The 24,693-nt window shown below is 41.2% G+C and overlaps 2 protein-coding genes across 2 annotated transcripts; both read right to left on the bottom strand.

Annotated features, from left to right (window-relative positions):
• Positions 1–1,683: 1,683 nt before the first annotated feature.
• On the bottom strand, positions 1,684–5,737 carry dnaaf2 (dynein axonemal assembly factor 2). The gene is made up of 2 exons (XM_021317517.2): positions 3,982–5,737; positions 1,684–2,227 (listed from the first exon to the last, which is right to left on the bottom strand). The coding sequence occupies exons 1-2, from the start codon at positions 5,611–5,613 to the stop codon at positions 1,901–1,903; spliced, it is 1,959 nt and encodes a 652-aa protein (XP_021173192.2). The 5' UTR covers positions 5,614–5,737; the 3' UTR covers positions 1,684–1,900.
• Positions 5,738–8,554: 2,817 nt separating this feature from the next.
• On the bottom strand, positions 8,555–12,279 carry LOC105927643 (Krueppel-like factor 11). The gene is made up of 4 exons (XM_012864513.3): positions 12,101–12,279; positions 11,100–11,393; positions 9,115–10,036; positions 8,555–8,948 (listed from the first exon to the last, which is right to left on the bottom strand). The coding sequence occupies exons 1-4, from the start codon at positions 12,113–12,115 to the stop codon at positions 8,647–8,649; spliced, it is 1,533 nt and encodes a 510-aa protein (XP_012719967.2). The 5' UTR covers positions 12,116–12,279; the 3' UTR covers positions 8,555–8,646.
• Between the last annotated feature and the right edge of the window lie 12,414 nt (positions 12,280–24,693).

Here is a 24,693-nt window from a genome sequence, read left to right as displayed (position 1 = left end):
AAAAAGAATCAACGAGAACTTCACTAAGATCTAGAGTCGGGGTCATCAATCAAACTTACACGAAAGGAGCAAACCTTCATCTAAGTAAAACTAGCTAATCTACACACCAAAAGATAAGGTTTAATGTTTGGAGATTGAATGTTACATTTCTTTCTTTTATATCGATTTATATCGATAAAATTTAAAACGGATCAAGAGTTTGTCAGCCTCCAAGAAATCTAAACAAAGACCCTTTTATAGCCTAATTACAAGTTTTAACACCTACTTTATTCTGAGAGGGGAAAACAAGAAGTGAGATGAACCGAAGATATTTATATTTTATAAATTAGTCACTAAGGAAATGTGGTTATATAACTCCAATAGATGATGTCTACAAGCAGGAGGTCACCTAGAGACATTCAGTTTTGATCAGGGTCGACTGCCTCCATCCAATCAGGACCAGAATAAACAGAAATATGTTGTAATACAATGTTTTTAGACCAGGGGTTCCCAAAGTGGGGGCCGGGACCCTAAGGGGGGCCATGAGATGAGATATTAGAGAATATAGTCTTAATATAGCAAATGTACGCCTTTAATTGGGGAGAATTAAACTTTTCTCTCTAATATTTATGACATTTGGACATCAGAGAACATCCAAGTTGTTTTCCTCACAAATGTGTGAAATGAATCTCAAACTATCTTAGTTGGGTGTTTTTTTTTTTGTAAATGTACTCTTCCGTGGCCAATAATTTATTTGCTTTAACCTACGGATGGCCCTGTTACAATTTTTGTGGGGAAATTATTAGAATAAAGTCATATTAGGTGTACAAGAATGAATAACATTGCAAAACTAAATGTGTAATATTAGGAGAACACACAATCATTTCAAAGCCCTGATACTGATAATAATTTGATGCTGATGTGCTGAAATGATTTCTTCATTTGTTAAACCGATACTGAAATGGAAGTTTAGAAAATGCTCAATGTTCCTTATTTTAGCTCATGGGGGACGATGGCGAATCTAAAAATTCTCCCTCGTTTGCACCCAAAAGGGGGTCGCCGGTCCCTGGCACTGTTATGTGGGGGGGCTGAGAAGATTGGGAACCCTGTTTTAGACGACATACAGTTGCCTTAAATTATCACACATGTACACCTGAATCTTCACAATTCAGGACATCATCTGCACGGTAACAGATATATGTCGTTGTCTTTCACATTTTTGGCGAATAAGGACTAATTCTGAGGTTTAAAGCTGAGGGAATCAGGGTCTTCAAACGGACAACGTGTCAGTCCCTCCAAAGCAAAGCCAAATGGGAGTTTGTTACTGGCTGCTTTTACAATGATGTTATTATTAGTTGCAGTATAATAATTAAGACCCTGTTCTTGGCGTGTTAACGCAGCGGCGCCTTTTTGTCATGAATATTTATCATTAGATACAGGGGTGGTTCTAGACAGGGGCCAACAGGGGCCTGTGCCCCTGTAGAACTGTTCCTGTTATGGCCCCTGTACTAAAAACATGATATTAAATTTCTTGGGATGATAAATGCTGACAAAGATACCGTGACTAACTGGTCATTTGGATCAGTTGTATTTATTTTTGTTTATGTTTTTAACCAATAATAAAATAACAAAATAATAAAAAAAAAAAATATTAAAAAAATAATTATTAAAATTTAAGCTGTTTCACGTTAAGCTCCCGCTGTATTGAGAAAAGATCAGGGCTCTGCCCCTGTGAAAAAACACTGGCCCCACCCTGGCCCCCCTGCTAAATTTGGTCTAGAACCCCCACAGATTAGATACTTATGCATTTAATAACTTTAGGAGAAAACTCTTAAAATCCCACAGAACAATTTCATGTACGCTCTCAGAACAGGAAAGATTTTCAACATCAAGCGTCTTCATTCTCTGAAAACGCAGAGCATCAGTCCAGCTCGTACATGAGTTTGTTCTGGAAAACGAAACCTGCTGCTGTGGAATGATCTCTGATCAGCGTCTCCTTTCCGTCGGCGTCGACCTCCCTCAGTGAATCTGCTACCGGGGCTTTCTTGTCCCGCGCCAACGTCCGGCGGACTTGACGTGCCTGCAGGTCATCGTTACCGTCTGCGTCAAACACCCGGCCGGACTCCTCTCTCCTCGCAGAGAGGCTGACGTCCCCCTCACCGCTCTCCGGTGGAGGGAAAGAAGAGTCAGGAGGAGTCTGGGGTTCCTCGATGGATGGACGCTGCTGAAGGGAAGCATCTTGTTCAGCCTGATGAAGAAAGAAAAAAGAGGATGTTAGGGGTTGTTTATAGTAAATTACCTGCAATGTAGACCTAATAACACCCAGAAAAAGACGAGTTTTTAAACCCCACTGGTCTTTGATTCATCAGAAACTTCATTCATTAGTAACCAGTTTTACTCAGTTAACTTTTTGAACAAAATGTACTTTTAGGAGTAGTTTTACTGCACTGTACTTTTTACTTGAGTCATATTTTTACTCGAGTATCGCTACTCCTGAGTAAAACTTCTGGCCACTCTTCCTGCTGTGAGCAACTTCATGAATAAAGAACAAACTTGTTTTAACCACCAGATTTCTTTTTATTTGCTGACCACCAGGTGCACCAGAGACAAAAACCTGGAGTTTATGTTAAAGTGAGACTTCTTATTTGTACACAACCTTTTTTATTTTAATGATATTTTCTGTCTGCTGATCTCTTTGAGTCATTTGGAGGTCAGATGAACGTTTAGTAAGCAGCAGATATTGTCATTGGAAGTACTTTGCATTGTTTTAATTTACTGTGTATACATTAACTGCTGTAAGTATTGCTTTCAGGTTTAATGTTAAAAATATTACTTAGAAAAGTGTTTCTTTTGTCTTTAGTGTCTTTCGTGTATCTCTTGTCTTTAAAATAACAGAATTTGTACGTAACCTTATATTTTTTTCTGTCCGATTAGATCATTTTTAAATATTAAAGTTTGCAATTAGATTTTTACACTGGGCCAGGTTAGAGTGGACAGCTTTTTTTTTGCTTAATAAAGGAAATCATTAGCTGAAAACTGCACTTTGACTTTACTAAGGTTATCTTTGTCAGATATTAACATTTGTTTGATGATCTAAAACATTTAAAGTTTTCTATGAATGCAAAAATCAAGAAATATGTAAGGCGGGGGCAACTGCACTATATTTGTTCAGTCTGCGTTTCTCTTAGCAATCCAAGCTAATAGACGAGATAAAGACTGCAGCCTGACCTGCAAACAGTGTTTTTGTTACTGCAGCTTTCCTATGGAAGGCAACCATATTGGTTTTTCTCATTTTCTTTTTGATCCACTATATATAGGAAGATACACTGTATATAATTGATGCACCCTTTCCTACTCCTGACTATTGACTGACTATTGAGCCGATGTGAGAAGTGAATTTCTCCAATGTGAGATCAATAAAGACTATCTTATTTTATCTTATCTTATATTTTTGGCCACCAGGTTGGTGACACTGCTCTGATCGTCTACATGTTTTTGTTTTTTATTTCCAAGCTGAAACATGCACTGCAAAAACAGAACTCCAAATAAGAAAAATTTTCTTTAAATGAGTGTATTTGTCCTTGATTTGAGCAGCTAAATGAGATTATCTGCCAATGGAATGAGTATTATTACCCCTAAAATAAGATATTTAGATAAACTGCACTTAAAATAAGACGATGGAGATGAGTTGTTTCTATTTTAAGTGCAAAAATCTTATTTTATTAGCAGATTATCTTATTTACCTGCTCAAAATAAGTACAAATACACTCATTTCAAGAAAATGTTAACTTATTTTTAGTTCTGTTTTTGCAGTGTAGCACGTTTGATTCTTTTGAGTAAAATTGAAACGCATAATTTGAATGTATGCAGGAGCCAGACATATTAACTTAATTTCTTTTTCCATCCCATTATAAATAAAGGGGAACAAATCCCATAATATTCTACTGTTTTAAAAAGTCTGTCTGTGTGGAGGAACTTGTTATTTTCCTGCACATGTTGTACCTTTCCAGGCTCCTCCTGGAGGTCAGAGGACGTCGTTTTGGATGTAGACTCCAAACTTGAGGCCGATTTAGCTTCTCTGTCCTCTTCTGAGACGCTGGTCCGTAAATTGGGGATTAAAACGTCCCGTTTTTCAGTTTCAGAAGAGACAGATGGCTTTCTGACATCTGAAGCCTCCGGAGCGTAAACTCCCGTTGCCCTAACAGGATCATCTCCTACAGATGAATCCCGGCGTTGGCTGTCCTTCAGCGGTCCAGCTTCCTCCTCCTCGTTCACTTGTGATCTCTCCTTCCAGGTTGGAAGCTCGGTTCCTGCTCCTCCTTCCTCTGCTTCCTGTTGTTTTCTGTTTATTTGCTGACCTTTTTTCTCTTTTGCTTCACTTTTCTGTTCTTCGTCACTGTTTTGGGCCAGTTCCTTTCCCTTTTCCCGATCTCCTTCTTCCCCTTCATCTGTTTGAGCCTCTTTGCCCCCTTGGTCGTCTTCCTCCTCACTTGGCTCCTCTGGTCCATCCCTACGTTTCTTAGGATCGGTCACCAGAGGAAGAGGTCCAACCGAACCATGAAGAGCTGCGTCAGGCGGACGGACCTGCAGGGTGACGCTGAGCTGACCCGTGTGCTTGTTGAACTTGGCCTCTCCTTGGTCTTCATCCACAGGGTAGGCTAAAGGCAGATGCAGTCTGTAGGCCGGTTGTTTGGACTCCAGCAGCAGACTTCTTTCCTTCACTTCAAGGCCGGTGTCTCTGGCTGACCTCAGGAGGGGCAGGTCAATTATAATCAGGATTTCTGTAGGCCTGGGGCTCTGCGCAGAGTCTCTAGAGCACCTGAAGTTCTGTAAATCAACCCTAGATCGGTATTTGACCGTGTAGTTTGGCTTTATAGGCTCCTGGTTCTTCTGCGATTGGATCTGGAAGCTCTGTTGAACGTCTCCGCTGTCCGCCGGAGGTGACTCCTCAGACTCTGTGGCTGTCTGTGGCTGAAGGCCTTCTAGGCCCGGTAAGGCAGGGGTGAGAGTCTGGCCATCGTGTCCGGGTATGGGTCTCCGGATGATGCTTGTTTGAGGGGTGCCTTTGTATTTCGTCTTCAGTTCTCTCACGTTGTTTTTGTCTAGATTCACTTTAAACGCTCTCTGGACTCCGTCAATAGCTGCATCGTACACCATATCCAAGAAGGCCTTGTTTTTAGAGGCCATGTGCAGCGTGTCCGGGTGGAAAATCACATCATAGATCACAAACGTGTTGCCTTTAGGGTCTGTCCCTGTCCTGCCAGGGTGAAGGCTGTGAGGCAGGGTCCAGTGCTGCCCCCTGCGGCCATCCTCTGACACAGCACTCTTCACTCCCGGTTTGTGGATTTTATCGCTGCCGCAGACGTTGATGAAGCACTTCCGCTTTTCAGCTCCGCTCGTTCTGATCACCCTGAACGGAGTCGGGTGGATGAACTCCGCGTTGTTTCCTCTCTCCTGCTCCAGCTGCCGGATCTCCTCCTCGTACCTCCTCCTGTTTTCAGGCTCAGAGATCTCTTGCACGTATTCGCGGAACATCTCCCTGAATTTGTCGTCTCTAAAGGCGCTGGTAAACCGGTCCACTTCCTCCGAAGACAAGTTGAGCTTTTCGAGCTTTTCGCCGAGCTTTTCGTCCATATTTTGAGAAACGGGTGAATTTTAAATACCCAGAAAAATACTTTCAGTTTAAACACGATAACTGACACGATACAAGAAAGCGAAATGCCGCCGTTTTAAACTCAGGGTTGAGTCCAGAGCGAGAAACAGCAGAAAACGGTCGGCGTTGTTGATGTCACCATGGTAACACGGAGGGGAGGGCGAAGAAGAGAAGACTACCGTACGGCAACGTCGGCGCCATATTGCGAGTGGCATTACATATTTATATATATATATATATATATATATATATATATATATATATATATATATATATATATATATATATATATATATATAAACACGTCCTAGAAGCTATATTTACCGATTCTTTAATTAATTTTTTTAACTTGCAAAATATAAAATTCCAATAGAAATCTTAAGCCTGAGAAAAAAGGTAAAATAAAAATTGCTTTTCAGCAGCTGGATCATAACTATAGCGTCAGAATGCAAAGAGAGACAACAGGAGGACGAGACAAAAATAGGGCAGGGAAAATGATTGAAAACTGCATATGAACTTTGATCAGCTGCTTTTCAGCAGCTGATCAAAGGTTTAAGCTAAAATACTGAAATATGACTGTCAAAGAGTAAATACAATCTTTACTATTTTTTTAAATAAGTCCTGTTAATTGTGTTAATCACATCAGGTTTACACTCACATTTCTTCCTACGTTGAGGAGTGATGACTTGCTCAGAGCAGCAGGGGTCGCTGTGCATCACACTTCATGTGGCATTCGGCCAGTGAGCAGATCGGCCAGTGCGGCAAATGGGCGGAGGCGCAGGGAAGAACGCTGATTGGTCGCGCCCCCAGCAGTCCACATTTCCCTGTGTGTGATTGGATGAAGGTGCCGTTAATGGTTGTGAGACCACTAGTAATCAATATGCATTGGAGTCAGGGAAACAAAGAGCTGAAGCTTAATCTCAATGTGTCTCTTATTTTTCTTTGTTCCCTTTTTAATAATTTAAAATGACTAAATTTTAAAGTGTTTTGATCAAAATCGGTGCTGCAGACAGCATTTGAAACTTGTTCTTAAACAGGAACACCCCAAAAAGTCCAATTTATATACAGGTGATGGATTTTTTTTTTTTTTTTTTTTTAGAAGCAAACTAGTATTAAATGGGTCACCAATTCGTAACATTCATGGTTATATCTTGTGTATGGTGAGGAGTGAAGTTAATAACAGCACTCATAAAAAAAACTCACAACCTATTGAGGTTATTGTGCTTGAATTTTCTTTACATATTTATAAAAAAATAAATAAAAAATGGGGGGTTGCCTGTTAAACTGAGATCACAGGCTTCTTCATCTCCTTGTTTCTCTACAATCCGAACCAAAAAGTCCCAAAAAGATCTGTTGGTAAAAAGCAAATTCCAGGCCTCTCACTTCTGACTCATCAACCATTCTGGCCCTGAGATAATCAAGGACATAATGTTCCCGGAGGCACCGTGAGCAGAGCTTTTATAACACTCTCTCAGAAATCAGTTTAGGCCAACAGGAAACTTCCCACGAGGTGGTAAGCTCATTTGGAGGAACACGAGTGAGGCTCAGCTGTCCAAAGAAGGCCCTGGTAGAGGAGGAGGCAGTGTGACACACAGAGGATGTGGGCTGACACCACTCAGTATATTTCTGAATCATTCCACTGGAAAACACTTGTGATTATGCCTCATTTCCGCTCAGAAACTACACAAAAATAACTCATGGAATTATTATTTTTAATTACAAACATGATATTAAATAATATGAAAAGTTACGAGGGCAGATATATTTGAGGTACAGCTGAAGTACTCATAATTAGTTTTAAAATGTACACTTTTTAAATTGTCCCCCCCCCCCCCAAAATAAGACAAAGAAAAAAGGAGAACGATACATTCACATAGACATCAGTATTATGACAAAGGAGAGGTGAACAAAAATCAAATGTCAACAACTGAGTCAATACAAAAGCTTTGGCAAAGATGCATACAAATGATCAATAACAAAAAAAAAAAGAAAGTAAACTAAGAATCTTTCGGAGAAAGTCCATGTACAAAACGAGCCAGTAGAGCAGGTAGAGTCCAGTGCATGTTCAGTCTTTCAGAAGTAAAAGTCCAGCAGCCGCATTTGCTGGGCGGCTCACGTCGTCCCTCTGGTGTCTCAGGAGTGAGGAAGGGCCGTGCATATTTGTTCAGTACCGGGTTTTCTTATCAGAAACCAGTAATATAAAAAGGCAACAACAATTAACTTTAGCTACTTTTTTCTGTTTGTTTGTTTTTTTTTGCCGTCAAAACAGATGAGAAGAAAATAAAATCATATTTAAAACAATATAAAATTTAAACCAACAGAAAAGAGGGATTTGTCTTATTTTCAGACACACACTTAACATCAACTTGCTTAGTGACCAAACTGCCCATATATGGTAGGGGTGAGTGTTTGCAGTAACACGCTTCGTCCTGTGACATCATCGCCCATATATGAAAGGGGGCAGTCTTTTCAAGCACATGTTTTACACATCTGCCATATCATGTAATTAAGTGTCTCTGGATTGGCCATTTTGGCCAGTTATGGAGATAAAACATTCCCGGAATAAAAATGCTAATTTGTAACTAATTTGTGTGCTCGTTCTGACAGAAAAAGCTTAACCTTTAGTATACTTTCAATTTTGCCCGGTACAAATTTGGTACACGGGAAAAGCCTGGGACAAAATGACCAAAACTGCAATGATACTAAACGTTGAAAATGCAAAAAAAAACCATACATATATATATATATGCTAATGTTTTAATTTTAACATGTTTCTCTTTGCTGGTGATTTTGTATTTGTCTTAAACCTAAAAAGCATATCAACCCAATTTAAGTGTCTACTCATCTGTGTTTAACCTTAAAAAAAAAAGGAAAAATGGCCCGTAAATCAATTTAACATTTTGCATTTTAAAAATCAAAATATCACTTGTTTTTTTTTTATTACTTGCTTCCAGCGAGAGCATCTTCGATACCTAAATATGCACGGACTGAGAAAGATGGCATCTGTGCAGCGCCTACTTGGAGCTGGCAGGTATCAGCATGCTCAGGGTGCCGACGGCCGCTTTACAGGGAGAAGTTTTGTCTGCGGCCATTTTGCTCAGGTTGCGAACGTCCGACTGCCAGCTAGGAATCTTCTTCGTGGTCATGTGACGGCGGGCGTGTTTGGTCAGGTGGTCGCTACGCATGAACCGCCGATCGCACACGGGGCAGACGAATTTCTTCTCGCCGGTGTGCGTGCGACGGTGGCGGGACAGCTCGTCGGAGCGGGCGAACCTCTTATCGCAGCCGTCCCAGCTGCAGCTGAATGGCTTCTCGCCTTTCGGGAGGGAAACAGAAGGACAGACGGTTAAAAACAAGTGAGTCACGCTGTTGACGCCGCACGTCAGTTCCGACACGGAACAACGAGCGCGGCCTTTGCTCATTAGAAAGTACCCAGTCACGCAAAACACTCATAGGACCTGGGTGCCCAGAAAAGGCCTCACCTGTGTGCGTTCGCAGATGCGCCTTGAGGTGCGAACTCTTGAAGTACGTCTTTCTGCAACCCGGAAAGGTGCAGATGTAGTTTCTCCTGCGGGAGAAGACGATTTTAGTGGCCGCGGCGTTGCTGCAGGGCCCGGCCGGCATGTACACGGGGGCCGGGGCCAGAGGTAGCAGTTTGGTGTTGCCCAGGGTCATGACAGTCTGCGAGCCCTGAGGGGCCTGAGAGACCGAGGACTGAGGGAGGACCAGCATCACCGTGGCCTGTGGCACCGCCGAGCCCACGATGAGGGGCTGCTGGAGCGGGGGGCTGTTGGCTGAGGCGGGTTGGGGGAGGATGGGGGTCGTCGTAGTCCGAATTCCAGTACCAGAGGCCTGACCTGGACCAGGGATGAAGGCTGAGATTATACCTGACTGGCCGCAGATGGGGAACATCTGGCAGATGATTTGAGGACTGGTCACTGGAGGAGGGGAGAGCGTTGTGGCAACCCTGGGAGTGGGTGGGCTTTGTGGTTGGGCGTTGAGTGTGGAGGTGGAGACACTGTCCAAAGAGGGTTTAGAGGGACTGCCGGGACGCCGTGTCTCCTCTGCAGGAGGAGACCGAGGTGTGTCTGTAACGCCTTGCTGCTGCAGCCGCCGCATGCACGCTGTTGTTCCTGTTACGGTTCCTGTGCTGGCGGCTCTCTGTGGCACGTGGTGCTGGCACAGGTCTCTGTCTGCGGTGTGCCTGATGACGCTGGTCGCCATGGCTCTGCAGGGGTGTGGGGCAGCGGACAGGGAAGGGGTCCTTTCAGGGCTGCGCGCCAGGGTGGGCGGGTGGAGCTCAGATCCGGAGAGTGCCGCGGACACGGTCGGGCCGGGGCTCGACTGGACCGTGCTGCCTGGTGAGGTCTCGACAAAGCTGGGGCTGTGGGGAGGTGTCATGCACTGCAAAGAGAGGAGGAGCAATTAGTGTGTGCCATGTATGCTTAAAAAGACTTTACAGATACAGCTCCATGAAATGGTATTTACCCCCCCAGACAACATTTTTACTTATTTCTCACACGTAAATGTTGTAAATCATCAAACAACATCATAACCGGTCCAAGGTTTCAAAAAGCCTATCCAAAAAGCAACCTGACTATGTAAAAAAGTAATTATCCCATCAATCTGCATTGTAATAACTTGCAATTACGCTTTTACATCCCTACCGTTTAATTTTTGCCCATTCGTCTTTGCACAATCATTTTATTTCAGCCACACTGAAAGGGTTTTAGAGCAGGAAAGGCCCATTTAAAGGTAAAGCCACAGTACATTTAGGTCTGGCCTTTGACTAGGCCGGTCCTAAACTTCATCATAGGTCTGGCTTTGGATCATTTTCCTGCTGCTTAACCCAAGTGTGCCTGAGCTCAAGGTAACAGACTGATTTTCTGGTAGGGAGCACGGTTGAACCGGGTCCCGAAGCGGCAACAGAGCCCCATACCATCATACTACCAACACCGTGTGTTGCATGCACATGATGTTCGTCATCTGAAATGCTGCGTCAGTTTTACAACAGATGTAATTTTCGCCTTCCGGGAGTAATCAGACCTAGGTGTGGCTGCTGGACAAGAACTCAACTCTCTTAAATCACAGTTTATTTAGTATTCAATTTGGAAAGCCGTTATAATTTTCACCTGTGGCCAGGTTGACTTGAATAGCTTTTGCCCTTAATAAATGAAATCATCGTTTCTCAACTGCTTTTGGCATTTACTCAGGTTATGTAAGCATGACGAAAAAGTAAAAAACTAAGGAACCCTGAAAGGGGGCCACTGATGTTTCACTGCAAGGCAAGTATCACAGGTGAAAGATGATCCATCTGAGCTATAAACAGCGATTTTTTTATGACCCATCATCCGAAGGTCAATCACCTTACAGTTTTTAAGGATCTCTCCCCTCAATGCCTCATTTGAGTCTTTACTCTCAGGAATATGTCCACTGGCTCAACGGGTTTTGTATGACAAGATCTTACCAGAGAGGAGAGGGACACAAAGTCCCTCTGGGGCTCCTGGAGCTCCAGCGGAAGGAGGGAGTCGCAGGAGTCAGAAGCCGGAGTGAGGGGCCGGGGCTTGCAGGGAGCAGGCTTGGTGCCGCCGCGGAGCAGGGGCTGACCCCAGGAGCTCATGCACACCAGAGCTTCAGCCGCCTCCAGGTCAGTGTACTCCAAAGCAGAAGAAGAACAGCCGCTGGTTCCACTGGAGACCGACCGCTCGCTGTCGTGCCTTCTTCTCTTCGGGCACGGCCCGCACTGATCCATACGTTCAGCCTGGGGACCAACAGTGAAACAAAGCTGAAGATCGAGAGGCCGTGGTGGTTCGGTTTACTCTTAAGTTGTGGCGGACTGGAGGAAACTTCTTGAATTGCTCTAGCTGCTCAGTCAGTGCCGTTGCAGCTGAATTTCCCGGGCCAAACTGGATGATGCTACCACTGTGGGAGAGAGGGGGGGGGGGGGGGGGTTGGTGGCTACACCCCAGCCCTGAATGCACTCCCTCTGGACTGAGGCCAGGACGCCTCCCCCTTCCCAAATATAGACCCAACAGTGACGTGCTGCCAGATCAGCCATGTGAAATCCCCATAAAGCGGTTCGCATCAGGAAGTAGTCCTGGCAATGGAACAACTTTGTCATACAATTTACCAGAAAGGGAATAAAAACAACATATTTTTACTGATTCACAAACACGTACTATCACACTGCCTTCGGGCTGTTATTTTATTTTATTTTATTTATTATTATCCTTATAATGCATACAGTAATAACTTTACACAACGCAATAGTTTTGTGTTAAAGACAAAACAAGTTCCTTAAAGAATAAAAAACCATGATTAGTATAAAATAAATAATAAATAATTTAAAAACCTTGACACTGGATGTAAATCAGCTCTTAATTAGGCTTTAATAGCACAATAAAAGAAGGGAACACTGTGTGACCGCTTGAGATATAAAATAAACAAAGAGTTTTAAAATGATCTCACCTGCTGTAAGTCCATGTCAGTAATATTTCCTGACGCCTCTGAAGCAGGCAGACTCAAAAACGCCGCGGTAATGTTGTTGAAGCCAGTGTGGAACAGAGAGAGCTTCAGCAGCCTGGTCCCGGGTGGACTTTCAGTTCGTCTCTTCTTTTTTTTTTTTTTTTTTTTTTTTCTCCCCCCCCCTCTCAGCTGAGCTGCGTGTGTAAAACATGGGTAGGACAGAAAAACAAAACTCACAACACGTACTCACGGGTGGCAACACTCGGCCAATCGCCGCACAGCGAGTGCGGCGCCTGGGCCAATGGGAGAGCAGGGAGCGCGTGAACAGTGCGTGTTCGCCGGACGGTTGGAGGAAACGGGGTGCGTGGCCGTTGGTGGGCGTGGTCACAGAGTCAGCAGTGTCAGGGTGAACCCGATGAACTGGCAATCGCCGATGTAGGCAAAAGGTCGTGCCGGTCTATGCTGCGTTTAAGGACTGTGGGAATAAATCCCTTACAGGAACTGACTTGTAGAATGTACATTGTGTTCCTTTTTCCAATTATATGTAGGCTAATTTATGTTTTTTTTAAGCTTATTTATTCAGTTTGGGTTTCAGGTGGGGTTTAGTAATCAGAGTTTTCTATTATCTATTTACTGTGTTTTGAAAAAAAGTATTGGCACCCTTACAGATTTGATCTACCTCCATTTTTTTCACTTTGAATGTTTAGATTGTCAAAAAATATATCTTTCTTTTATCAGACAAAGACACTGAAGAGATAAAAAAAAGATATTTCAAATCATGATTTCATTTGTTAAGGAAAAATAGCCACATCTGCCAATGTTTTTTTTTTACATCTACAAGAGGGAGTTCTGGCCCACTCTTCTTTGAAGAACTGTTCTACGTCAGTAAGTTTTCCAGCGTGACTTTAAGGTCATGCCATTGCATCTCAAATTATTTTAAGTCCAGACTTTGACAGGGCCACTCCACAAACCTTCATTCATGGGATTTTGTCTTTTTTGTTTTTGTCCGACCCTTTTTTGCAGGGAGACACATAAACTACTGGCAAGAGGAAAATAAGGCTTTCTAATTGGTTTCTTCTTACTGCTCCTCAATTAAGACCAGCTTATGAGCGTATGATTAATAGTTGTCCTGACAACAGTTTCTCCCACAGCAGCCAGGGATCTCTGCAGCTCCTCCAGAGTTACTATGGACCTCTTGGCTGCTTCTCTGATTAATGTCCTCTTTGCTCAATCTGTCAGTTTAACAGGGTGACAATGATTTAGCAGGTTTGCAGACATGCCATACGCTTTCCTTTTTTTTTAGATGATGCATTGAACAGAGCTCTGTGAGATGTTCAAAGCTTGGGATATTGTTATACAACCCAACACTGCTTAAACCTGTCCACAACTTTCTCTCTGACCTGTGTGCTGTGTTCTTTGGTCCTCATGATGCTGATTGCCGATATTCTCTAACGGACGAGGCTTTAACAAAACAGTTGCATTTATACTGAAATTACATTACACCCAGGTAATTAGGTAACTTCTGGAGGTGATTGGTTGCACTGACTTTTACTTACGAGTATAAGAGTAAAGAGGGGCTAAATACTGCTTGTTCAGGAGGTATGGATAAGTTTGCAAAACCCTATAAACTTTGAAATAAGCACAAATTACACAACACTAACTGAAAAGTACCATACATGCTCAATTCTCAATATAATTAAAGCTGTATTCAAATCTCTTAACAGGCAAAAGTTTATTTCAGAGGCGGTTTTATTAATTTTCTTATATATATTTAACAATTTACACAAATTTAGAGATTTCGTAAACACCAACATAAATTCTGTTTGTTAAGCTCAATCACATTTGTGTTATTTTCTCTATTTATGTGAAAGAATTAAAACTTATTGGACACCTTAAAATGCCTACATAATTTACACATCACTGGCCCCTGCTCCCAAAAGACGCTCCATGTAAAGCCCTGTTATGAAACAGACATTCGTGCTAACTTTTCCGGTGACCTGTGAACGCAACACCGGCACCAAGTAAAACGCGGGTTTCTGTCTCGCTCTGACGTTCATGCGGCTTTTTCAGCAACAACCAGGAAATAGCGCCCATGTCAGCAGGTTTGCAGTAAATTGCACGGCCACATGTTATATATTTTGAAACAAACAAGTTACAAAACGTACAATATTGTTTTATTATTTTCGCAGTAGACAATCAGGGGCACTTTATGGTACTAAAGATTTCTCATAAGACAAGAGTGCACTAAATGTTGTTAAATATCCTAATTACATTTTTTTAATCACAAGTTGTTTTTATTTCTGTTAGAATAAAATTGTAATAAATTTCCTGCCTTTTAACAATATATTCCCTAAAAAAAAACCTCTTTCATTATTTAACTTCCTCTTTCTATGGCTGTAGGCTATAGCCTGTACTGCTGACTATTTTAAAAAGCACCTGAAAAGGCCCTGTTAGATAACTTGTATGTGTTCTTCCTCGTATTGCTTCTTATTTTATTTGATATGTTTTTCTTCCTCTCTTTTGTAGTAATTTTAATTAATTCAGTGATATAATGTAAAGTCTATTCCAAACTTCTTTATTGGTTCTGTTATGTATATCTTACAAATAATGTAAGGGGTACTATCATTATCACTATTACTTTAAAAATATATATTATCATCCTGTCTACCTCATAATGTTGCACAGTCATCCTTGCTATTTTATTATTTTATCTTGGGTTTTTATGTATGGCATTAATACTGATATATTAGAGCTTTTATGGAAATGTTACCTCGTCTAGAGGTTTTTATTACCTAATGTCAGGTTATTTTTATTATGGCCCTATTTTGGGTCGTAAAGTTTTCATCCTTGCAGATTTCATGGTTGAAACCAAAGTTTGTTCCAAACAAAAATCAAATGACAGACAGACACAAGCATCAATATATGCATGTGGGCAAACATAACATGCATCATGACTGGTGTAAATTTCATAATATTACATCAGATATTAGTCCTGTAGGTCAAAGCAAAGATACCTAAAAATAACGGAGATCAACAAGCCCTGTTTTGACATTATCAGTGCGAGCCCGTGCTGTTTCTTGTTATTTAGAGAAACCCGATTGCATCTCACGTCTGTCGTATTGTTGATCTGTTGTTCTGCGAGCAGCTTGCCCGCAGCAGAGGGGAGTGCAGTGGGTGTGTTTTCCCGGCCCTGGCAGCGCCCGGCTGCTAAGGAAGGCCATGCCCAGGTATGAGTCACGTAAGCGTGACCTCAGGGAGCGCTGAGGACAGTTTCAGTGCCAGCTGTTTGTGAGCAGAGATGAGACGAGGGCGGAGCTACGGGGAAAACCAGTTTGCTCAGTGGAATGATAAGCAGTTGGGAATGAGCACAGCAGTCTGTTTGTCATCTAAGTGGGGCAGCCCATTTAGACAAGCCGGGGAATCTGGAGGAAAGGTTACACCGGCCCTAATGTGGGCCTCTGCATGAACACCTCCTCCCATCTGGCCCACACCCCCAGTTCAGGAACTCCAGGACCCAGAACAGGGGCAGTTGGACCTGCGTGCATAAATATATCAGTACTGATTCCCGTACTGAGTCCCGACAGACAGAAAAACATACATGCACAAACTTCATTCATTGAAACATAATAATACATTATTATCATATATCTAACAACATTCCCACAGATTCTCGTACAAATGTTCAGATAAAATATGGCGAGTTGACAGTTTAATCCTGAAAAAATGCACAGTCATCATAGTCGTTTCCTGACAGTCCCGGTTCATCACTTGGCTTTCGTGCAGGGGCGGTTCTAGACAGGGGCCAACAGGGGCCAGGGCCCCTGTAGAACTGTTCCTGGCCCCTGTTATGGCCCCTGTACTAAAGACATGATATTAAATTTCTTAGGATGATAAATGCTGACAAAGATACCATGACTGACTGGTCATTTGGATCAGTTGTATTTTTTACGTTTATAGTTTTACCCAATAATAAAATAACAAAATAAGTAAAAAATAAATATAGAAAATAACTACAATTTAAAAATGTATCTGTTTCACATTAAGCTCCTGCCGTATTGAGAAAAGATAAGGGGTCTGCAACCTGCAGTTCCAGAGCCACAATTGGCTCTTTGGCTTACTTAATATATTAAACGATGAAATGTTGACCTGTTTAGGCTTTTTTTCCTAATCTTTTATTCTGTGCCCCTGTGAAAAAACACTGGCCCCACCCTGGCCCCCCTGCTATATTTTGTCTAGAACCACCACTGCTTTTGTGCATTAAATTAATCTCTTTTATTTAGTTTTTACTGTTTAACCTTATTCTATATCAATATGTTAGCAATAGTCACCAAACAGAAAATGTCAAAAGCATCCAAGAAACTTTGCAAAAGTCCCTCCATCAGTTTACAGTTTCACCTTAAAGTTAGCAAAGGTCACAGAAAGTAAAGTCTGCAAACTTCATTTGATTCAGGTGACATATGTCATTAGATACAGCTCAGGTCAGAAACATTTAAACTCATCATACCCATGAAAGTCTTATTCATTTAATGTTTTTAATGGTGCATTTGAACTATTCATTTTCCTGAGTGGAATGATTATACAACACAAAGCTTCATAGGATTTTTTAGGTGGACAAGTTTGAATTTATCTTGGATTTCCTCTGATCAACAGGGTCAAAATTATACATTACAGTTCAAATAACTAAATAAAGCAGGACTAATATAGTTGATCAAATGTCTCTTAGCAAGTTTCACCTTAACCATGCTTGTTTTGTAGCCATTAACAAGCTTCTGGCATCATTCTGTTTGCATTTTCATCCACTCTTCATTACAGAATTGTTATGGCTCATTTAAATTGGTTGATTTACCTTAAACAAATCTGCATTTTATGCACATTCCATAGATTTTTAAGTGTATGTGATGTCTAGACTTTCCTATATACGGCTTAATATTCACCAGGTTTATTTATGGGTGTGTCTCTTTAGAACAACCAACTGCGTTCCTGCCTGTTTCAGCCATGTAGTTGTTAATCTGAGGTGACATGGAAGAATTTGAAGGCAGTTACATTTATTATGTAATCCACTTTGTCATTTAATCCAATTGAAATACAACACGTCACAATGATTGGGATGCGGGAGAAACAATAGATAAGGTGATTCCCCTGGTATGGTATGTTAGAAACAGATCTATGCCAATAAACAAACCAATTGAAATTAACTCTGCCAATTGTAGAAGAGTTGTCAAATATCCAAGAATTATGTCCCATGCTTCTAGATGGCTACAAAATGAATGTGGCCAAGGTGCAACTTGCTAAAGGACATTCGACAAAATGCTAGCAAGGGAGAATGTATATTTGAGCCTTTATGTATAATTGAGACCTTGTGTGGATTAAAGAAAACCCACAAAAAAATTCAAGCTTGTGCATCTAATTCTTGTTTCTAAACGTGATTGAACACATTTGTTGTATAGTGTTTACTCCCTGGAAAATAACACTAAAGCCAAAATAAATCCCATTTTGGAAAATATTGCTGCATCCAGCATGCTGAAGAAGACACAAAGCGTCCAGCTGGTTATCAGCTAACAGTTGCGTGACCGGATGCAGGATGTTTACATGACATTAATAACTTAATCTCTGAAGCCTCCATTGATTCTTAATGATTTATACAGTTTTTGAGGGCAACATATGGTCCCATCCAGATAAGTTTTATTTTCACACAGAGAGCCTTGACTACTTGTCCACATAAAGTTGAATGAGATTTTTATATTCTGAATAAAAAGGCATAATCTCTGTCCCCTCATTGACTCACATTTAATAACACTTTCCTGTTTAAGGTCATTCAGGATTATCAAAATTTTGCTAAATGTCAGAATAATTAGAAAAATCCTTTTTTTTGGTCCTTCAAGTCTAAATTCACATACATTTTCTTGGTAATTTCTTTTAAGCTGTCAAACAGTTTGGGTTTTCTGAACGTTTGGCCCATTCCTCCTGACAGAACTGATGTAACTGGGTCAGGTTTTTAGGTCATCTTGGTCTCACACATCTTTTCAGCTCTGCACACAAACTTCTTCTGAGACTGAGATAAGGGCTTTGTGGCAGCTGCTTCAACAACATTGACAACACTGGTCCTTAAAGTGCAGGTAATTCATTTGGTGGTATGTGTAGGGTTATTGCCCATGTTGAAGACACATTTGAGCCCAAACCTTAACTTCCTGTTTGATGTCTTTTTATCTAGCTTCAGTATTTCTACATGATATTCTTTCCTAATGATGCCATCTATTTCCTGAGTGCCTCCTGCAGCAAAATGGCAACACAACATGATGCTGCCACCTCCATACTTCACAGTTGGAATGCTGCCCTGAGGTTTGCACACTTCCTCCTTTTTCCTCTTAATGTAACAATAGTCATCAGTAGGGTTGTGAATAAAAATTCATACAAATTATTATCAATGTTTTTAAAAACTATTTAATATTGATATTCTGGCTTTCAATATCAATATACCTCCCAACTCCAAGGGGACGTTATTACAGTGAGCCATTACTGTTCACAGCGAGGAAGAGCAGTGAGACGAATTTGCAGAATGGCAGAGAGGATTTTAGAAGCGCCTTCGTCCCTAAAATCCGACGTTTGGGCACAATTTTGGTTTCTGTGATACGTTAAATGCACTGAACCAAATGCTCTTTATTTTCCTATTAACATAACTGTGTTCAATGAATTGAACATAAACATAATATTTGGCTGGTTTTGTTTTGTTGAATTACTTTCAGCATTAATCTGAAAGTAATAAATATCGACATTGGAGTCAAATCAAGCTGAGCTATATCGAGAATCGTATTGTATCGTGAGCTATGTATCGAGAATTGTATCGAATCGGCTCATCCTAGATGATACCCTTGTCATCATAACTAAACACTCAAATATTAGTTTTATCAGACCACATGAAATGTCTCAAAAACATTCAGGTCTGCTATGTTGACCCTAAGTGGATTAGCAAACAGTAATTGTATGGTGCTCAATAATGAGAATAATCGGTATGTTTTATTTTCTACCAGTTACATGGAAAAATACAACAGTTATGATTGAACAAACTTAAATATGCTAACATATTTGTCTCTAAATAGGTTAATGTATTATTTTTTTTTAATGTTTGTATTCAAAGCTAACCAGTAACATCTCTATTAAAAAAAGATCTCTTAACATCAGTAGTTGAGCTTGTTGACAACGCTTGGCAGCGACCAACGTGGTGTTCTGCAAATACAACAGCCTACTTGAACAATTTCTTCATTGAAAAGCCATTTTTAATTCATTATTGTATAATTTCACTCTCTGTCCAAGTCTTCTCCCAAAGCCAGCCTTCTGCTGAAGGAGGCTTTGTGTCCCACACCACACTACACGTGATTCCACCCCCTCTCCTCCTACACACCCAAACGGAGAGACAACAGGGATTTCTCTTCAAGTATGCAGCTTGTGATTGGTCAGAGGACGGTTCTGAAGCCAATCTGTTGCCATGAGAGCCTGGACTGTGAGCCTGTTGTCTTGTCAACATGAGACACAGGAGGCAGAGTTTGAGAGCGCCCTGCACGAGCCGCCCTAGAGACGGTCTGATGGTGTTAAAGCTCAATGATGTAATTAAAATCTACACTTTGTATCACATCCTGTCTGGTCTAGCTCCGTTCGGAAGTCGCTTGTGTGGGAAACGGATCTGGATGAATGGGTAGCATCAGTATGTAGTAAAGCGATAAATAAGCCTCATTAACAGTTCATCAAACTGATCCAACTGCTGCAAGTGATTGGCTTATTAATTATATTTCTGTACCAAATAATCACATCAGTTTCATTTAAAAAAAACATATTTTTATCCGTCTAGAATCTTAGAATATTCATTAATATATTTATCCTCAGAATCACACTATTAACACTCTAGATTTAAATTAATTGTCGCCTAGTCACTGAAAAGAATCAATAACTAATCTATTTATTTCACTGATTTATTAAGTTCAGAAAGTATGCAAAAAAAAAAAAAAAAACCTAAATCCAACGACTTTGGGTTATTTATGAGGGGAACAAGAATTTAATGTTTAAATTGTTTTTTAGCTGATTAAAGATTCAACTTCATCAAAGAGTCTTTCTATCTCTGAAAAGTGAACTCAGGGTTTGTTTGTGCATAATTTGGATTCTCTGAATACTTGACTTATCTTGAAGGAACATTTAAAAAAATAAACATCAAGGAATTCAGAGCGGGGGGTCCGGCACATCCTGATCCCCAACAACCCAGGACAGGAAGGAGTTCTTCCAATTGGGTCAGCTGCTAACTTTTCTAGGAAACAAGTTTGGGCTTCTGCTCCCGGTTCCTTCAGCTCTCTCTTGACCTGGAAGGGTCTTCAGTCTAGGTTCACACAGCAGCTATCTGCCATCTGAGACCCAGAAGTTTTTAGATGTTTGACACCATCTGGACATCTGCATGGATGATTTCTCAAGATTCAGAATTGGAAGGAGATTCGGCAATTGGAAGGAGTATGGATGAATACCGACCCCCATTCGGTCGAGGCAGATGACCGTTCATACTGAGCCCAGTTCTGCTGGAGGTTTTTCCTTCCCGTTAATGGGGAGTTTTTTTTCCCACTGTCGCTTCATGCTTGCTCAGTATGAGGGATTGCTGCAAAGCCATGGACAATGCAGACGACTCTCCCAGTGGCTCTACGCTTCTCCAGGAGTGAATGCTGCTTGTCGGGACTTTGAAGCAATCAACTGGTTCCCTTATATAGGACATTTTTGACCAATCTGTATAATATGAATGATTTTGACATTGTAAAGTGCCTCAAGATGACATGTTTCATGAATGGGCGCTATATAAATAAAATTTAATTGAATGAATTCTTAGTCTAGATGAAATACAGTGAGTTTCTCAAAGCATGAAGTTAGTCTCTCAGAACATGACGTTTCAAACTGTTGTAGCAAAGCACAACATTAGGAGCGTTATTAAGACATCTTCAGTGCGCAAAGCATCTCTTATGAGAAAGTCTTTTAGGTGGAAAGAACAACATTTTATCTGTGAACTCCACATAGAAACTTTGGCAACATATAATATCATGCAACCACCATGGTGCAGAAAGTCCGCTTTTGATCGAACAACCCTGGGTTTCTACCGGGGATGTGAACGCTCGATAAGGTAAAAGAGCTGCCAGATCATTGAGACATTTAAAAACTAAAAGCGAGATCTTAAAAACAATTCTGGAAGAGGTGGACAGCCAGTGGAGGGAACACAAAATCTGGGTGATGTGTTCGTCTCTACTTGTTCCCCTTGGCAGACGGAGCAGCTGAAGACGGCGAAGAAGAGACGGGTCCGTCCCAGCACAGAGGGAGTCCAGTTTAGAAGTAATAAAAGCATGAAAAAACTATTTCAAGGGCATCACAAGGAAAACAATCCTTGACTTTAGTAATAAACCTCAGACGAGAAAAGCTAAACTGGACTATTGCACTGACCTGTTTATCAAATTTAAAATCTGAATCATGGCTCCCCCCAAGAGTCCATAATCCAGTGATTCAACAGCACTGCGGCTGAATCCTGTCAGCGGGTCAGATTCACCAAATAAAATGATTTATCATTTAAATAAAGGAAGTTCAGGTCCATCTATGGTCTCACGTCCGGCAAAACCTTGAGCAGACTCTCCACTGTCTGGGATCTGCTGGATTTTGTCATTCGCATAAAAATGGAAAGACACATTATGTTTCTGGACGATGGACCACAGAGGGAGCAGGTACAAAGATAATACAATAGAACCTAATATGGAGCCTTGTGGTGCAACATATTTAAGAGGAGCAGCAGAGAATAAAAACTGTCCCAACTGAACAGAGAAACATCTGTTGGATAAGCAGGACTTAAACCATTTTATGGCTGCATCTTAATTGCCGACAGCCTTGACAGTAAAACATCATGATCTACTGTGTCAAAAGCGGCAGTGAGATTAAAAAGAATTAAAAACAGCTGAATCGCCAGAATCATTAAATTGTTTCAAACCCTGAGGAGTGCCGTTTCAGTTTTGGAAGCCAGACTGAAACTTCCCATGAATATCATGAAGCCGCAGATACTCTTGTAGCTGAATAAAAACCTCTCTACAGGTTTAGAAAGAAAGGGCAGTTTGGAAATCGGCCTAAATTTTAAGAGAACCTTATTCAGTTACTGATGAGGTTGTGTACTTCTGCAAAACGTTTAGTCTACTGGATGCCAATTGAAAGGAACAAGAGGTGGAATTGCTCCACCTGTGTTTTTACCAGGGCTTTTTGTAGTGATGCGGAAAAACCATGTCTTGTAGGTGAAAGGTCGACTCTGAAGCGTTCAAGTGCAATGTGTGCTTGAGCAACATAAAAAAAAATGCCCTGATAAAAAGGAAATGAGACAGTAAAGTGAAGCAGATGACACATAGGAGCACATCTGCATGGCAACACAGATGGGGAGAGTTTGTTAAACTGTAACCCAATGAGATTTTATCCTCTTCACCCGATCAATAAAACTGTTATTGTTTAGAGGATGGCTGCACAGAGAGTGCTTGACATTCAAATCAGATTTCAGAGAAAAAAGTGCTCATTGGAAATAAAATCTGCCTCTGATTAATATGTTTGTGGGAAAATGGCACAGAGGAAGAGAGGTTTGGTGTTGATGCTTCACAGCTAGAAGGGCTTGGATTCAGATCCTATCCGGGGTCTTTCTGTGTGGACTTTGCGTGTTCTCCCCATGCAAACATGTTTCTTTTTCCAGGTCCAAAAACATCCATGTTAGGTTAAGAGGAGAAGGTAAGATTATCCTGAAAGTAAACGTTTGCATGCTTGCCTGAATCAATCATATTATGATCTGCTGTGTGTAACGCAGCAATGTTGTCATCTAATGATTTTACTTTTTACTTTGGTGTGGGTAAAATGATTTAATATGATTTATTTGTAGCATTTTCAGACTAATAGACGTTTGACTTTGTTTTGCAGCTCTTACATGTCATTTGCTGTATGAGATTTTTTTTTAACCTACATCATGTTGTCAGACATTCTGATTTATTGATTCTGGAGGTCTGACACAAACCACGCCTGGATGTGGAGAGTAAAATTTAAATCAGCTTTCTAAAAAAAACAAAAAATTGGTCATATATAATTTAGGTTTAACTGTAATTAAGTGTGACAAACGTTTAAAATCAATGAATCGGTAAGGGGGAAAATATATTTTTTCACTGTGCTGTACTCTGAATCTAGAATAGAGTAGAATAGAGTTCAACTTAATTGCCATTGCACATGTCACAAGCTTCAGTAGTGGACAATAACATTGTTATGATTATGATATAGTTGTAATTATAAACTAATATAAGTATCTGCAGGCTATGAGTGTACTATAATTGTAAGTATAAATATATACAGGCTATGAACAGATTATGAATATGAAAGGTTATAAACAGACTATATAGTGAATAATAAGCATATAAAGTATTTACAGGGGTAGAAAATAGATTATCAGTAGTTATAGAAGTAGTGAGCTAACAGGTAGAAGCGCAGGCAGGTAGCTAAGTATGGTTCAATCCATGTGTTTTTGTTGTGTGTGAGAGAATACAGTCCAGTCCATCGTCGTTTGTTCAGATGTCAGGAAGCAGAGTTCAGGAGTGTGATCGCTGTAGGAAAGAAGCTGTTTCGGTACCTGTCTCTCTTAGTCCGGAGGCTCCTGTAGCGCCTCCTAGAGGGCAGGAGAGTGAATAGTCCGTGTGCTGGGGTGACTGGAGTCTTTGATGATTTTCCAGCTCCTTTCAGACCTCGCATCCTATAGATATCCGCTATGGCAGGAAGTGCTGCTCTGGTGATGCGCTTGGTGGCTTTCACCACCTTCTGCTGTTGGTCAGGATGTTCTTTATGGTGCAGCGGTAGAAGTTCACCATGGTGTCTGAGGACAGGTGGTTTTTCCTCAGAGTCCTCAGAAAATAAGTCCACAATCAGCTCCTTGGTCTTCTCGGTGTTGAGCAGCAGGCTGTTGGTGTCGCACCACTCAACCAGACGCTCCACCTCCTCTCTGTAGCCGGCATCATCGCTGTCTTTGGTGAGGCCGATCACCGTGGTGTCATCTGCAAACTTAATGATGATATTGGAATCATCGGCAGGTCTGCAGTCATGAGTGAGACGGGAATAGAGAAGGGGACTCATCACACAGCCTTGTGGTACACCAGTGTTTATGGCGATGGACGATGAGGAATGGTTATCCAGCCGGACATGTTGGGGCCGGCTGGTCAGGAAGTCCAATAACCAGTCACACATGAGGGAACTGATGCCTAGATTAAGCATTTTGTTACCATGTAAACTTTACAAATAAGATCTTAGCTTTTAGACTTCTCTTACTGATAACAGACAAATATAACTGGCTAGTTTTGGTTTTACGCCCCCTGCATTTGGCCGTTTCATGTTTTAATTCTGCTCCTATCCTGCCACAAATACTTAGATATTTCTCTGCACGTCGGAACACAATACTGGAAGATATTTTCAGGTTTTTGAGGCAATGACTCCTTGCGGTATAAAACAAACACTTGTCTAACTTTCTGTAGCAGGTAGCTGCACTGCAGTAGTTCAGCAAAACTGTCCCAGAGGTTGAACATTAT

This window comes from Fundulus heteroclitus, chromosome 19 (genome assembly GCF_011125445.2).
Source record: "Fundulus heteroclitus isolate FHET01 chromosome 19, MU-UCD_Fhet_4.1, whole genome shotgun sequence".
Taxonomy (NCBI): domain Eukaryota; kingdom Metazoa; phylum Chordata; class Actinopteri; order Cyprinodontiformes; family Fundulidae; genus Fundulus; species Fundulus heteroclitus.
Note: the sequence above shows the minus strand (reverse complement) of the source record. Positions and strands in the feature narration are given on the sequence as shown.